This window comes from Mytilus galloprovincialis, chromosome 9 (genome assembly GCF_965363235.1).
Source record: "Mytilus galloprovincialis chromosome 9, xbMytGall1.hap1.1, whole genome shotgun sequence".
NCBI lineage: Eukaryota > Metazoa > Mollusca > Bivalvia > Mytilida > Mytilidae > Mytilus > Mytilus galloprovincialis.
In genome coordinates this window covers 63,497,902-63,515,735 of record NC_134846.1, presented here as the reverse complement: position 1 = coordinate 63,515,735, position 17,834 = coordinate 63,497,902, and the positions used below count along the sequence as shown (strand labels likewise).

Here is a 17,834-nt window from a genome sequence, read left to right as displayed (position 1 = left end):
ACCTAAACCTCTCACTTGAATGGCAGTGGCATCAAATTTCATTATATTAATATCAGTTGATCAGTTTGTAGAGATGAATTCAAGCTGTAATCATGCTGAATCATTTTCCCAATAGGTATAGTGAAAGGACAAAACCCTCTTGATAAGATAAGCACAGTAAAACAATTATGCTATAGTGCTTAAACTAAGGTTCCAAATTTCAAATCCCAAGTTGACACTAGAAGGTTGAAAGCTAATCAGTTTAGGTTCATTCATTATGCATCCTAATAAGCATTTGATTGTTTTGGCTTACCAAACTTTTGTTCTAGTTTTGTTCAAGTAAGTAATAAAGGTTATTCTAAAACATTTATTGTTCACACCGAAAATCATAGCATATACCCTCTTTAAATAAAGAACCAGTCTACTACTAATTTGTTCACAACAATGAAAGATATAGTTTAACATTATTACTATATACACTCCGGGCTGAATATTTAATAAACAGATGAAAGAAAAAAAGTCAACCTTAAGGTGGTAGACCTGGGGTAAGGGGAATAACTCGTACACATACACTTGGTGTCATTGATGCGTTTTATTACGGCCCTTAATTTCAAGCATCTGTGTACACAGATCGTTTACCTTGGATACTGTGACAAACGCTGATTAACAACAATGAGAGGTTTGTTCCAATCGAAAATAAAATCTAAACGCTCGAACTTTTTTAAAAATTTAAACAGGTCTATAAACTTACAAAACACTAATGACCATACTTATGTAAAACATAATTACATCGATATCGGGGCTGAAGAGGAAGTGGAGGATGAAATCGAAGGAATGGTGATAGACAATGATTGGCAAGTTGGCAGACGCATCGTAGAATTGGGTGTCCTGGCGGAAAAGATGTACTGTTGTAGGTGCAATGTTCCTTTGCACCTGCATGATACCATCCATGAAAGAACAATAGGATTTGGCAGTTATCTCCACATAATGTGCACCAACCAAGAATGCCGAACAGTGACAGATGTGCCAACTGGAAAAGTCGGTCCAACTGGATCATTCAATATCACTGCCAAGATAGTTATAGGTAGATAATTAAATATATCAATACTTTTTTAATCAAAACTTATTTCTATTTTTGTAAAGATAAAGGACATACCCCCAATGCATGTAATTGTAAACAGCGTACTACGAGCTAAGCAGTAAGCACACCTTTTTTTCCCGTTTTATCGCTATCTGTTTATTACATCTAATACAACTCTTGTACATTATCGTGTACATTTCCTATTTCACCCCACAAAAGTAGAAAAATGTTGCATACATATCTATTTAGATTGTATCTGTAGATAATATTTTAGAGAAGATGAGATTGACTTCTATAAATTTTAAATACATAATTGTGTGTATAGTTACTTCCCCTGATTTTTTCCCATTTGAAATTGTCCTCCAAATTATGTTTCGTTTCAAAAAAGTCTTTTACAATAGGTTATCTATAAGAAAAGATATTTTCGAGTATCAAAAAGATAAAATGATTTTTCAAAGTTTATATTTAAATTAATAATTGCAATGAATGTTATTAATGTGTAGTATATTGTTTACATAAATGAAAAAATAATAAACTTCCTTTGTCAAGTTGCCGGAATTTTGATCAACCGTGCAAGGGCTGTATAGCCAGTCAAGTTTGTTAAAAACTTCCATTTGTTATTCTTATTTATGTCTAGCCATTCTAAAATTTAATCCCTAGTCTACTGTTTAAATTGTGTAACAGCATAACATATATCTGTAATCTGTTATATAAATTCTGCCAGTGTAGGCACACCTCTTCCGAGTAATGGATTTCACAATATGAATAGAAATATATATCTTCCACCAATATCACTATACACTATTTACATTGTACAATTTATTCTTGACGATAAAATTGGGCTTAATGTCAATATCATCAACTCATTAAATATTTTAAAATCTAAAATATTTATCAAAAGATATCACTGTTTAAGAGTAGACAACCAATCGTCACTTAGGATTCATAAAATGTTATTATCTACTTTCTTTTCTTTTTCTTTATATCATCTAATTGCAACAGTCTATACCTTTCACAATGGAGATTGTAACATAATCGTCTACATTTTGGATCTATAATGTTCTGTATCACTTTAAAAACTTTTTCATTTCTTAACTGAGGAAAACTTAACATTGTCATGTAAGTAAAGGGATCTATGATCAGTTGTAAAATGTCAAAATGTTCATCTTTCATATTAAAGACAGCTAACTCTTCACTACAGGAATTAATTAAATCTTCCAAAATTGGTTTTCTAATATCTTCTAATATTTTACACGTTAATAAAAAATGTGGTAAAGTTTCTTCTGTTTCATTACACAGTTTGCATATAGACAGTTCTGTATTACTTATAAATTTGGCTCTAACTGTTTGCAGAATATAACTCCCAGTAGCTATTTTCAATTTTGTAGGAATTCTAATAATTTCCCTTGAATTCATAGTATTTGTATTTGCAATAGGATGACATTGTCCTGGTTTATATATCAACGATAAGTATTTTAAACTGGTATAAAGTTTTGCTTGATTCAGTATCTTCACAATCCAGAATTTTTGAACTTTGGAAGTTATTTCCCTTTTCCATTGGCATTTACTAATTGGATTAAGTAAGTATTGTACAGGATCATTAAGTTCATATTTCAAAAATATTTTCCTCAATAAACTAAACCAACTATTACTATTAATAGCTTTAACATTTAATTGCCTTTCCGCTAGTTGCCATTCAATAGAATTTTTTCCTTGTCTAGTAATATTTCCATAAAAAGTTAAAATTTTTACATCTATTTGAGCTTCTACAGGTAACATCCCAGAAATCATATATATAGCAGGATCTGCTACTGTTTTTGGTAAAGATAACAATTGTTTCAAGAATTTCTTAAATTGTATATTTAAATTTTCTAAACATCTTCCTCTAGGGATCACTATTTCCAATCCATAAAACATTATTGGTATAATATAAGTATTCATAATTGACATTGAGGTTTGTGGATCTAGACCATTTTCGCCATAAAGTCCAACCCCCATTAAGCTATAAAGTGTCCTTCTTGCTTTCTTTAAATTCTCATCTATTGTAGCTTTACATAAATCATCGTCTGTACGACATATTCCTATATGTGTTGCTTTATTAGAAGTTGGAAGAACAGAATTGCCTAAATTCCAAAAATTTTCATTTACTTTCTCATGATGACGTGATTTCGACTGTATAACACAACTTTTTATATAACTCTAGTTGTATGTAAAATGAAAAAAGGTGAAACTACAAGGAATTTTATTTTTAAAGTTTCAAAAGTTAGGTGCTACAAGGAATTTCATTTTCAAAGTTTCAAAAGTTTCAAAGCTTACCAAAATTTATGTGCCAGTTCTAATACTACTATTTATAGTAGTCTCAGGCCAGTTTCAACATTTTTTGAAATATGTTACTGCCAGTTTTCTTTTAATACTCTTTAAAACTTGTCCTTTTATTTTGTTCAAGTTTCTAAGTTTTTATTAAATCAGGAAAATCAATACAAGTATAATGATGTCTTCCACCGCATTAACATGATATTACATCACATAAATAAATATATATTATGTATGACAAAATATCAAATCAAGGTTTAATGTTGCAAACAGTTAGTACATGTAAGGGACCACATCAAAAGTTAAATGTTGGATAAAAAACTTAATTTCCATATTTTTTTTTCATCCCTAAGTAATTAGTAAGTAATTTTTGTTTGTTTGAAATTCAAAATTACCGGATTGACACCAAGCAATACAAAACATACAAACATATATATATATATATCATATCAAATTCATAAACATTGTATACATATAAAATAGAAGATGTGGTATTATTGCCCATGAGACAACTATCCACAAAAGACCAAAATGACGACAAACATTAAAAAAACTATAGGTATTAACCGTACAGCCTTCAACAATGAGCAGCTTCTGAAATAAAACTATGTCATTTTCTGATAGTTTTGACACCAAAAACTTAATCATGTAAAATTTGGAAACACATTTATATTATACAAATATTTGTATTTATTCTTGCCTTTGATATAGATGTTCTCATTTAATTTGTATCAAATTAATTGGTATTATCAATGAAATGCCAAATGAGAATTCAGAAGGGGGGGGGGGGGAGGCCTTACATGGGAAAAAATTTGGTTGATAATATAGAGAAGCACTGAAGTGTGACTGGAGTGGTCCCCTTATGTAAGTCAGCCCCCCCCCCTCTTGCATAAAGTTCTGGATCTGCCACTAAATGCTATTGTACTTATTGCTAGTCTTATGAGAATAATTATAAAAATTAGAAGATGTGGTATGATTGCCTAAAAGATAACTTTCAATCAAAGACCAAAGGATGTAAAAGTTAGCCGCTGTGGGTCACTGAACAGCCTTCAACAATGAACAAAACCCATAACACATAGTCATCTATAATCTAAAATGTCAAGAAATTACAATAATTGTAAAATATATGAATTCAAACTTATTTATGAAGTCCATTATTACTGAACTAGTATACATGTACATATTTGCTTAGGGGCCAGCTGAAGGACGCCTCCGGGTACAGAAGTTTCTCACTACATTGAAGAATCATTGGTGGCCTTCGGCTCTTGTCTGCTCTATGGTGGGGCTTTAATACATTCCCAACTTCATTTCTCAATTTTACATTTTGTACAAAACAAAGAGTTATATGTAATCAGGTACGTTTTGTACTATTAATTCAAAATGAATCAATTTCCTTCTATTTATGTTATGAAATTACTCATGTCAATAAGCTAAAACCAATTTAAATGTAATTTTTGTTTCATAAAATGTTTTCTTTCATGTAGGAATGATACATGCTGGCCTAGGATATGCACAAATAAGAAACTTTCTGACAGAATGTAACTTGCCAGTGATGAGTAAATCTTGCTTCCAAAAACATGAGAAGAAAATTGGAAAAATATTTGTGTCTGCTGCTGAAGAATCATGTAAGAATGCCCAACAACTGGAAAAGGAAATTTCTGCAGATAAGGTAATACTACATGTATATCATATTATAATAAATTTGACTTTACATTTTAATCTACTGCTAGACCTCTTTCAAAGCTGACTTATACATAATATCAAAATAAGAAAAAGTTGTAGCCAATGAGACATCTCTCCACAGAATACCAAACTACACAGGAATTATCAACCATAGGTCACCCTACGGCCTTAAACAATGAGCAAAGCCTATACTGCAAATATCTTGTACACAAAACATATAAACTTATAATTTTTTTCCTTATCTGCATGAGTATCGTCTATTCTAGACGATCTGGTACAATTCAGAATATTTACTGGTTGGTCTTTTTTTTTTAGACTTCTATATATAATAAATATATATGTATATATATATAATAAATATATATATATATATATATATGTTAAATATTGGGCTGAAACAGATCAATAAATTTATTTCAAAAGGATTAATAAAATTTGTTAATTTTTGACTGTTTTTTTTTTTTTTTTATAATTCTTTTATATGAAGCTAAAATGAACAATATAAATTTAAGAAATTTAAAAAAATTGTTAACTACCTTATTGCAATGACTAATTTAAAAAAAAATCATGAATTTTAGGAGTTGGAGCTTGAGGTCAGTTTTGATGCAGGTTGGCAGAAACGGGGATCCGGATTTAATTACAATAGCTTAACAGGTAAACTTGACTTTGTAAAAGAGGGATGAAAGATACCGGAGGGGGACATTAAAACCCATAGATCAAAGATAAACTGACTACGCCATGGCAATGATGGCTAAATAAGAAAAAGTTCTGCACTTTATTTAACTTTGCATTATTTATATTTTTTGGTACAATTTCATTGGTGAAATTGTCTAACAAGATCAAAACCTGTTATCACAATCCAATACAAATACTATAGTATATATATAAATTTCAATTATTAATGGACATTGGGGTATCCAGGGGTTGGAACCAATTCCCCCCCTTTTTTTTAAATGGCTGTATCCGCCCCTGATGGGTATACAACAAACTACATGTTCATTCAATATTTCACATTATATGACATACAATATATATATATATGTTTCATGTATGAGATTCTCACTTATATATCAGTATACTAGTAGTACTACCAGCTGGTCAGATGCATTTAGATTCAAGTTCAAAATATTTAATACAGAATCAGATGTTATATACAAATTTAGACTATTGATTCATGTTGACAAATATTTCTACTGTTATAGAGAATTATTATACTTCATAGAAGTACTAAGTATATATACATGTATAAAGTCTCTATTTTAGATTTATTGAGTTTTATTCTTTCTGGCTGACTGATCCAATCCTACATGATTTTCTATTCATATTTTAAATAAATATTTAGTCTATTTCTAACAAATAAAATTTCTACCAAGCTATGTAATTTCAAATTGAATTACAGGACATGCTTCAATGATAGGAAAGCAAACAGGGAAAGTGACCTGTTATGATATCAGAAGTAAAAGTTGTAAATTTTGTGAGCATCATGAGGGAAAGAAAGACACAGTTCCAAGTCATGACTGCTGTAGAAATTGGTATGGGTCTAGCAAGTCTATGGAACCAGATATGGCTGTTTCCATGGCACATAAGATGAATGATAATGAATGCCCGATTGATGTAATTCATGCTGACAATGATTCTACTACCATGTTAAAACTGAAACTGGACTTTGAAAACTTGAAGAAAAAGGACGACCAAAATCACACTACAAAGGGAATAACAAAATCACTGATTGAATTGTCTAAAAGGTAATGAAACTTATGTTTTCAGTCATATTGGTTTTTTTGTGCTCTTATCTTAATAGCTATGAGGATCTAAAAGGGGATCCTTCAATTCTGTATTCTTTTTTTTATGCAATTTTCTCTATTATCTGATCTTTATTTTTCAGCACCTCATTATTTCCTAATCTTTATTATTTTGTCCATTCCTGACCTCTCTATTCTTTATTTGTTGGCCCATAATTTTCTATTCTATAAGCCCTCATCAACACCCTCACCTATGTTGAGCAAATCATATTATAACATTCATTGTTGAGCACTTCATGTATAAATGTTAATGTTCACTGGATTGGCATTTCAGTGGGCCAGTGGTGGATCCAGAAATTTTCATAGGTAGGGGACCACTGACTGCCTTAGAGGGGACACTCTGGTCATGCAACAGTGATTTCCTATATAATCAACCAAATTCTTCCTCTCAGAAAAAAGGGGTTCTATTTAGGTTCAATCAATCAATATTAGATAAAAAAGAGATTTTTCATCCCAGTGCAGTTTTAGTCAAACTAACTTTAATTTAATTATTCATTAAACACCCTGATTTTAAGTTACAACTGATGTAATGATAAATTGTATGATTTTGTAGGCACAAGGAGCTGAAGCCAGGAGAGGTAATTCCCTATTTGAACAGATGTTTCATGTATGCTATAACACAGAACAGCAGTAGTGAACTTCAAATTGATGAGGGTCTTTCCAGAATTGTTCCCCATGTCTTTGGAGATCATGAACTGTGTGGTGCAGTAGACTGGTGTACGTTTAAAGATGATCCTATATCTTTCAAGTATGCATGACTCATGATGATTTTTTATGGTTCTTTTTATATTGTAACATTGCTGTCTCATTCACATCTAACCACATCACTTTTTTACCTGAAAACATTAATATTTTCAGGCGTGGATCCAGCCATTTTAAAAATGAGGGGTTCCCAACCCAGAGTAAAGGGGGCTTCCAAGTATATGCCCCCATTCAAATGCTTTGATCTGCCAAAAAAAGGGGGTCCAACCCCCGGAACACTCCCCTTGTACTTGAGGTTTTCTGCTCGCAGTTAGGTCATTTACTTTTTGCAAATTTTTAATTGTTATGAAAATTTAAAAAAACAACCAGATGCTCTGCAGGGCGTAGCTTTATACGACCGCAGAGGTTGAACCCTGAACGGTTAGGGCAAGTATGGACACAACATTCAAGCTGGATTCAGCTCTAAATTTGGATTGTGATTAAATAGTTGACACAGCATAGGTTTCTGACACAGAATGAATGTGTTCTAATGAACTTAAAATTTTTGTTTCTCTTAGAGCAATTCACTATGCTGTTGAATATTAATCCTCTCAAAAAAATGTTTGAAGAAATTTTCTTTTTTATTTATGAAATTTCAAATGAGAAAAATTGAACCCAATTTTTTTAATCACATCCCCCTTTCCCTTATTCCAAAACTAATCTCAATTAAAATTTCTAATGGAGTTTGCAACAATAACTACTCATTTAAATACATCATAAAATATTAAGATGTAAAAAAACTGCTTGTTAGCACTGAATGGTAAAGATTATTTTAATTTATCAGTTGGTAGTAAAAAGTGAATATACATTGTATATTGTATATAACAAAGATTTAAGTTGATTCTGGACAAAGAAAGATAACTCCAATTAAAAAAAAATCTTGCTATTGCACAATATTTTGCAATTAGATATTTCTTGCTTACTATTCTGGACAAAGAAAGATAACTCTAATTAAAAAAAAATTTGCTATTTCACAATATTGTGCAATTGGATATTTCTTGCCATAGCGCAATACTGTGCAATTGAAAAGACTTGCTATTGCACAATACTTAATATAATAATTTTAGATCCTGATTTGGACCAACTTGAAAACTGGGCCCATAATAAAAAATCTAAGTACATTTTTGGATTCAGCATATCAAAGAACTTCAAGATTTCAATTTTTGTTAAAATCAGACTAAGTTTAATTTTGGACCCTTTGGACTTTAGTGTAGACCAATTTGAAAACAGGACCAAAAATGAAGAATCTACATACACAGTTAGATTTGGTATATCAAAGAACCGCATTTATTCAATTTTTGATGAAATCAAACAAAGTTTAATTTTGGACCCCGATTTGGACCAACTTGAAAACTGGGCCAATAATCAAGAATCTAAGTACATTTTTAGATTCAGCATATCAAAGAACCTAACTGATTCATTTTTTGTCAAAATCAAACTAAGTTTAATTTTGGACCCTTTGGACCTTAATGTAGACCAATTTGAAAACGGGACCAAAAGTTAAGAATCTACATACACAGTCATGACAGTTAGATTCAGCATATCAAAGAACCCCAATTATTCAATTTTGATGAAATCAAACAAAAGTTTAATTTTGGACCCTTTGGGCCCCTTATTATGTTGGGACCAAAACTCCCAAAATCAAACCCAACCTTTCTTTTATGGTCATAAACCTTGTGTTTAAATTTCATAGATTTCTATTTACTTATACTAACGTTATGGTGCGAAAACCAAGAAAAATGCTTATTTGGGTCCCTTTTTGGCCCCTAATTCCTAAACTGTTGGGACCTAAACTCCCAAAATCAATCCCAACCGTTCTTTTGTGGTCATAAACCTTGTGTCAAAATTTCATAGATTTCTATTAACTTAAACTAAAGTTATAGTGCGAAAACCAAGAAAATGCTTATTTGGGCCCTTTTTGGCCCCTAATTCCTAAAATGTTGGGACCAAAACTCCCAAAATCAATACCAACCTTCCTTTTGTGGTCATAAACCTTGTGTTAAAATTTCATAGATTTCCATTCACTTTTACTAAAGTAAGAGTGCGAAAACTAAAAGTATTCGGACGCCGGACGACGACGACGACGCCGACGCCAACGTGATAGCAATATACGACGAAAATTTTTTCAAAATTTGCGGTCGTATAAAAACTAGTTCATATAAAAATAACTTTAAAAAAAATAATTATAGTTCAACTGTACAAACAAATGCTAACATTATTAACTATGTAAACATTTATTGTATATAAGATATAAGAAGATGTGGTATGAGTGTCAATGAGACAACTCTCCATCCAATAACAAATTGGAGAAAAAAACATAATATGTAAAAGTATGGTCTTTGACACAGGGCCTATACACATTTTTACCTAGTCATAATGTAAAAAAATAATAATCATATTCAGCTAAATGACATATGTCATCTTAATCTGTTATTACAAACTATAAGCAGATAGGGCATATATCCTTATGCAATACAAATTTTACATACATTCATGTCAATACCAACCATATTGAACACATTAGTAATACTTGTGTTATAGTTTAGCTTGATTAAATTACCTTAAGATTTAAAGAAATTTTGTTTATTTAGATATAAAAGTCTTCCTAATGGAAAGCCTCTGATTAGTGAAGATTTGAGGAGAGATTTAGAGAATCTTATAGAGAAATATAAGAGCAAAGCATCTTCACTCAGAAATTTAGGATCCACACAGGCTAATGAGAGCTTCAACCATTCTGTAGCAACGAAAGCTCCAAAATCCAAGTGAGTAAAGTTTCTATAATATTGTTAAGTTAAAAATAGAAATAACACATGTTTTTATTATGGCCAGAACTATTATTAGGGTTGCTCCTGAATAAGAAATTTTAAGGATTTTTTTTTCTGTTATTATTTTGAATATTATAATAGATAGTGATAATTTGTAAACAGCAATATATGTTAGCAAAGTGAGATTTAAAAATAAGTCGCCGTTACAAAAATGCACATGGTCAAAGTTAACTATTTCTTGTAAAAAAAATTAAAACTTTTACAAATGTCTTCTCCTGAAACAACTGAGACAAATTTAACGAAAACTTGGCCACAAATAATCATTAGAGTATTTAGATTTTTAAAATATATCCATTGACCCTGCCTGCAAACCAAAATGGCAGACATGGCTAAAAATAAAACATTGGGAAAAAATGCTATTTTTTACTTTTAATTTCTAAAACTATAGCAAAAGTATAACGGCTGTATTATTGGATGCATCAATTGTAAATGAAAAATATCATGTGAGTGACACATGTTTTTATATTTCAGACACTATGGTGGTTCACAATCCCTGGCAAGTAGAGTGTCATCAGCTGTGCTTCAAAAGAATGAAGGTTACAATTACTTAGAACAGGTAAATGTGAATTTTTGTAGGTTTTCATAATTCTTGATAAATCTAAGAAAAGCCATTGCTACCTTTTGTAGCCGACTATACAGTTTTGGTATCCTCATTGTTGACAACTGTAAAAATGCCTATAATGACTTGAATCCACTTTGTTTAAAATTTAGCAATATATTGTCTTATTGACAATCATACCACATTTTGTTTTTACAATTTTTTTTTATATACATAATCATTTACAATTTATTTAAGGAATGACTGTAATATTTTTTCTGTCTATGAAGAAATATAACATAAAAAATTTGATGCACACTGAATAACGCGCATAGCAGGTTTATTACAGTCATTTTTTATAATTTAATTCTAAATTCCATTTTAAACCGTAGAAAACCATGAAAAAACATTGATGATGTCATGGTCACATGACTAAATTATGTCTATGGGCTCATAAAAAAATAACGTCAACTGATCAGAAGACACGTTACATTCAAAATTAAATTATTTTCATAAAGTTTTACATCAGCATTACTACAATTGAAGTGGTAACACTTCCTTTATTTTTAGGGGTATGAGTGTGCCCCAAAATAGGGTCCCTTTTTCATGCCCGGCTGGTTAGAACAGGGTCTTCTTTTTCATGTCCAGCTGGTTAGAACAGGGTATTTTTTTCATGCCCTGCTGGTGAAAACAGGATCTTTTTTAAACAAAGTATTTGGCTAGAACATGACCACTTATTTAACTTTTTATGGAGCAAAAGGAGTTGATTAGAATTATTTTTTTTTTGCTTTATTCTTAATCCTTGTTGAATTGTATGATTGTAGTAAAAAAACGTGTCTAGAACAGGGTATACATTTTTTGAGCGGGTCTAGAACAGGGTATACATTTTTTAAGCGGGTCTAGAACAGGGTATACATTTTTTGAGCCGGTCTAGAACAGGGTATACATTTTGTGAGGGGGTCTAGAACAGGGTATGTTTTTCAATGTTTACTAGTTAGAACAGGGTTTCATTTGGCATAGTTATATTTAAAGGTTAGTCAGTAGCCCCCAGGGATACCATTCAGCAAACTTTTTGCTTTTGTATAAGCATATGATTCTTACTAACTCAGTAACTGCAACTTTTGAGGTTAACCTTTAAAATATTTACTACATAATATTTTTTGCTTTGTTTGCATCAGTTTTAATAATCATTACATTTGCCTCACGTACAAATGTGTCAGTTATAAAAGATTTAATCTGTAATTCTTACATCATAATATTTCAGATGAATGAAGCTGCACTTCTTTCACCTGGAGAATATACAAAAAGTATTGCAAAGAAACTTGATTCAGAAAAACTCAAGAGAAAGATTAAGAGGCAAAGTCGTGAGTTCAAGAAAAAAAGGACTGAACTAAAGAAAAAAAGGAATAAGAAAGAAAGGCGACTAAATATTCATGAACCGGTTTCATATCAATCTGAAGTTGCAACAATAGGTTTATCAGAAACTGAGGCCATTACTATACCATCGCCATTGAAATTGGACGGCACAGAATCCTTCACATTTTTTGATCTTGAAACCACAGGTTTAAGTAGAGTAAGTGATATTACTCAGATAGCAGCTGTACATGATAAGAAATTATATCAATCTTACGTTTTACCTAGATGCGATATTTCATTTGAAGCCTCAAAAGTAACCGGAATAACCTGCTGTCTGGCCAAAAATAAAATGTATGTGCACGGAAAAGAAGTGGATACTAAATCCCAATATGAATCATTATTAGATTTTATTGAATTTTTAAAAACAATTCCAAATCCAATCCTTGTTGGACATAACATATGTAATTTTGACATGGCAATTTTGTCAAACAAATTGAAGGAATTCAATTTATTTTCTTCATTTTGTAATGTTACTTCAGGATTTCTTGACACACTTAAATTAGCAAAAAGGATTTTCCCCCGAAATGAAGTAGACAATTACAAACAATCAACTCTTATTTTAAAGTATGTTGGTATTGAATACAGTGCACACAATGCCACAGAAGACGTACAGTCCCTTCAACATTTATTTCACCAAAAAATGAAGAATAACTGTAAACATATCGATCTACATAGCATTTACTATTGCAGTTGCAAATCTACTTATGACAGTTTAGTGCAAAACAAAACTGTGAGCAGAGATACTTGTATGAGACTTGCAAAGAATGGAATATCTTTATCCCACTTACAGATAGCTAACAGTAGAGATGCAAACGGAATTAAATTATTGTTTCAAGAGTTCAACATTCCTACCAAAACTGCCTCTATATTTGTTTCTGCTTTTGCAACTGAACAGTAAATTTCAATAGTCATGACGAAAGAAGTTTTTGTTACAGGAATGCTGTTATCAGATTAACATGCACAGAATGTTTGAACTTGTCATAATGTACACCATCAGGTTTATAATGTATCAATTTATATTGTGTTTTGTCTTGAAAAGATATATTGGTTATTCTTTTCTATGAGCTAAATATCTTACTTGATTAATCTTTTTTATAAACTACATTTGTAGTAACTGCACTTTAATTCGTAGCAAACATATTTCAAAACAAAAAGATCTATCTGAGAAATATTCACATTAAATTTTCTATACAGCTAATTTGGAAACCTCAGAACTAGAATTCATTTTAACAGGACACCATTAATACAGTTAGATTTGTATGCCCCACCTAAAATAGTAGAGGGGCATTATGTTTTCTGGTCTGTAAGTCTGTTCGTCCCTCGGTTCATTCGTTTGTTAGTCTGTCTGTCCTGCTTCAGGTTAAAGATTTTGGTGAAGGTAGTTTTTGTATGAAGTTGAAGTCCAATCCACTTGAAACTTAGTATACATGTGCCATATGATATGATCTTTCTAATTGTAATGTCTAATTAGAGTTTTGACCCCAATTTTACGGTTCACGGAACATGGAAAATGATAGTGCAAATTTCAGGTTAAAGTTTTTTGGTCAAGGTAGTTTTTGATGAAGTTGCAGTCCAATCAACTTGAATCATAGTATACATGTTCCCTATGATAAGATCATTCTAATTTTAATGCCAAATTAGAGAATTTATTCCAATTTCACGGTCCACTAAATATAGAAAATGATAGTGCGAGTGGGGCATCCATGTACTGTGGACACATTCTTGTTTCATCTTTTTTGGAAAGTTTATGCATGTATGTACATGTATATATATCTTTACTGCAAAGTGATCACTTTTTTAAAACTACTTCTAAAGGTGTGTGGCAAAATATTTATAAAGTCCTTTTAACACACCACTTCTAGGCAAGCAAGCATGAACTTTCACATTGGAATCATTTCAAGAAGTTTGAGTGTTTCATGTTTTGTAATAAATATGAAATTACTATATCATGTATATATATATATATATTGTATGCCAATGTGATTTGATGATAGATATGAACTCAATTTACTGTCAGTTAGTTTTGTTATAATGTTCATTCAATCATATTTTTTTTATGATAAATAATAAAATTATACCTTCTCAAATGGCATACATACTAACTTAGGAATTCTATTTTTTTAAATTTCATTTTGGCTTTATCAAATACATGCATTTAATTTTAGCAGAACATGATTTGCAGAACAGGGTGCAACCCTCTGGCGCACCTTGAAAAGTCGTAAGGTTGTAAGTCCCTGGCGTAGATGGAATAAGCTCGTAAACTTGACCTGCTGCAAATCATAGTGTGGGGAGAATTGGAAATTTAATTTTAAAAATTGGTGTTTGATGAGTATGTATGTTGTTTGGGTGTTTGGTGAATTATATCATTAGTATATTCAGTTATGTTTTCTTGACTTTTTCTCTTTAAACACAAACACTGTTTAAAGGATAAAATATATAGTGTGCTTCACATTTTTTCATGTTTCAGTTACTCAAAGAATTCCATGAAAACAAAAATTTGATTGATCAATGTTGATATCTTACATTTGTACTGCAGTTTAAAAAAAAATATTTTATTTTTCTCTTGGTAAGTGACACATTTAGATCAGATCTCATGCAGACAGGCTTGGGGTCACTTTCTATATATACAATGGTTAAAGAAAGATGTGGTGTAAGGGCCACTGAGACAACTCACCATCGAAATAACAATTTAAAAAAGTAAACCATATAGTAATGTATGGCCTTCAACATGGAGCCTTGGTTCACACCGAACAACAAGCTATAAAGGACCCCAAAATTACTAGTGAAAAACCATTCAATCGGGAAAGTGATAGGACGTGCCCCTGGAATAGGTCACCTTTTCAAGTCTGAAAATATGTGAATAAGTTGAGAAAACTATCAGAAATATATGATAAGGTAAATAAGTTTTCATAACTTTGTCTTTATTGGTGTTCATGTTGTTATCAACCAATTTTTTTCATTTTGGTTTTCCACTTCTACATGTTCTATATTCATGACATTACACATCACAGGATACTCAAACAATATGGGAAAAGGTAACATTTTACCTAGGCAATACATGAAAAGATTTACATTTTTGTTAACCTAAATTTTATGAAAAGGATGGGGTAAAAGGAACACAGCGACACCTATCAATTGAGTATTGAAGCCTCCCTATCCCCCCCCCCCCCTTTTTGCCCCATCTTGAGCACACAGGTTGCAGATTTGAATAATGCAGAAAGGGACATGCAGACTTGAAAAATATGATATAATGGATTACAAATTCAGCAGTCTTACCAAAATCTTATGATCATCATATGGATGCAACTCTGAAAAGTCGGATCAAAATCTGAACTGAAGTCTTCAGATTCAAAACTGTTCAAGTCCTAGCAATTATCGGCCTATTGCAGGTTGTGCTCTTGTGGGTAATATCTCAACTACTATCAAAATACTAGCTAAAGCTAACAATTTACTCACATTAGCACACAGAAAGTATTTTGAAAGTGAAGGATTGGGTCCTTGTTGGTGTACACAAGTAAAAAAAATATGACGGAGCGGTTGTAGTCCAGGGGAATGAAACCAATGTCATTGTGATGAAACGAAATTTTACACTATTTATGTTTGGGCCTATGTAACTTAGTTAATACATAAGTGGAAGAAGGATGTGTCACAAACAAACTCACTTACGGAGTAACTTATACGGTAAATGCATAGACTTTATCAAACTTCCACTCAAGACGTTTCTTTCTTGGCACCCTCCCCCTTTTTTTTCTACGTCCGGGGTCCGCATCTTGAAGATAAATACTATTTGAAATGAACAACGGAATTATCATATATATATATTCATTGTGTTAAGCAACATCTTGAACTGTTATACCATAAATTATGGCTATGAGGGTTTATAGATGTCAATTTTGGTTATTTTCTTCAAAAAATCCTATTTTAGGGGGTCCATTAGGTCACTTCGATCAAATTTTTCGTAAAATTTCAAACGGTGAAAATTTATAAAAAGTTGTCATATGAAAAATATATGACTGATAAGTGTTCCAGTAGTTTTATATGCAAATTAAACGACAAAATATTTTTCCACATGTATTTATTTATAAAAAGTGTCAAATGAGACTTACCAAAGTTTTGCATGTATCTGTTAGTTCCTACCTTACATTTCATTAAAAAATATCACATATGCCAATTATAGGTTATATTTACTTTAGAATATGATACCATAATACAATCAAATAGTAACAGTCATAATTTAGGCCGTACATTTTCTCAAATATATGAATATATTTACCTATTGGTATTTTGGACTGGCTTAAATGATGGCCGAAATTGACCATATTCAATCAATTCTAAAAATAGAACTAAACGGTCAATTTTGTTTAAACTTGTCCAGAACATGTATTGAGGCATACCTATTCATTGGTATAAATTTAAAAAATATTAAACGACGGGAAAATTTTGGGGTTACTGAGGCCTACCCCCTTAAGATGTATTTTTGCTCTTGCATGTTAAGAATTAACATGATCAAGAGAAAAAGTTATCAAAGGTACTGGATTATAATTTAGTATGCCAGACGATTGTTTCTTCTACATAAGACCCATCACTGATGCTCATATAAAAAAGTCCTTAGTTTTTCGAAAAAATTCAAAGTTTTGTAAACAGGAAATTTATAAAAATGACCACATTATTTATATTAATGTCAACACAGACGTGTTGACTACTTGGCTGGTGATACCCTCGGGACGAAACGTCCACCAGTAGTGGCATCGACCCAGTGGTGTAAATAGTTATCAAAGGTACCAGGATTGTAATTCAGTACGCCAGATGCGCGTTTGGTCTACATAAGACTCATCAGTGACGCGCATATCAAAATATTTATAAAGCCAAACAAGTACAAAGTTGAAGAGCATTGAGGATCCAAAATTCCAAGAAGTTGTGCCATATACGGCTAAGGTAATCTATGCCTGGGATTAGAAAATCATTAGTTTTTCGAAAAAAATCAAAGTTTTGTAAACGGGAAATTTATAAAAATGACCACATTATTGATATTCATGTCAACACCGAAGTGTTGACTACTGGGCTGGTGATACCCTCGGGGACGAAACGTCCACCAGTAGTGGCATCGACGTTAAGCATTTTTTTCATTTAATAAGTGTAAGCTATCATATGAATGTAGAATTTCTTAATCAGAGCTCAAAAGTCAATCTTATATCAAGAATGAAAGCGTAACGTGATATGAAATTATAACAATTAATTTACAAGAGGTAATCAAACTTGGTGTTCATAGCAACAAAAAGTGGACTCTTTCTGCTCTCAGAATATCTTCTAGATCCTAGATATTTGCCTCTATCTATTTTAATACAAATACAATAAAATATATGTCTTCATATTTAACTTAAAACCGAACAAACTATTACAAAAAAAAAGTTTTTGAAAAGAAAAATGAGAATATTGCTGTTAAACCAGTTCTTTAA

At 31.4% G+C, this 17,834-nt stretch overlaps 1 protein-coding gene across 1 annotated transcript; it reads left to right on the top strand.

Moving 5' to 3' along the window:
* The first annotated feature begins 511 nt into the window (after window positions 1-511).
* Window positions 512-14,317, top strand: LOC143045593 (uncharacterized). The gene is made up of 8 exons (XM_076218197.1): window positions 512-1,063; window positions 4,858-5,042; window positions 5,635-5,710; window positions 6,456-6,801; window positions 7,412-7,606; window positions 10,191-10,361; window positions 10,896-10,980; window positions 12,227-14,317. Exons 1-8 carry the CDS (start codon window positions 652-654, stop codon window positions 13,274-13,276), a joined length of 2,520 nt encoding a protein of 839 aa, XP_076074312.1. The 5' UTR covers window positions 512-651; the 3' UTR covers window positions 13,277-14,317.
* The last annotated feature ends 3,517 nt before the right edge of the window (window positions 14,318-17,834 follow it).

Excerpts from the sequence above, each read along its gene's own strand:
- LOC143045593 (XM_076218197.1), top strand. The coding sequence starts at position 652 with ATGAGAGGTTTGTTCCAATCGAAAATAAAATCTAAACGCTCGAACTTT. Across the intron at positions 5,711-6,455 it reads TAATTACAATAGCTTAACAG|GACATGCTTCAATGATAGGA; the intron begins GTAAACTTGACT and ends ATTGAATTACAG. Across the intron at positions 6,802-7,411 it reads CTGATTGAATTGTCTAAAAG|GCACAAGGAGCTGAAGCCAG; the intron begins GTAATGAAACTT and ends ATGATTTTGTAG.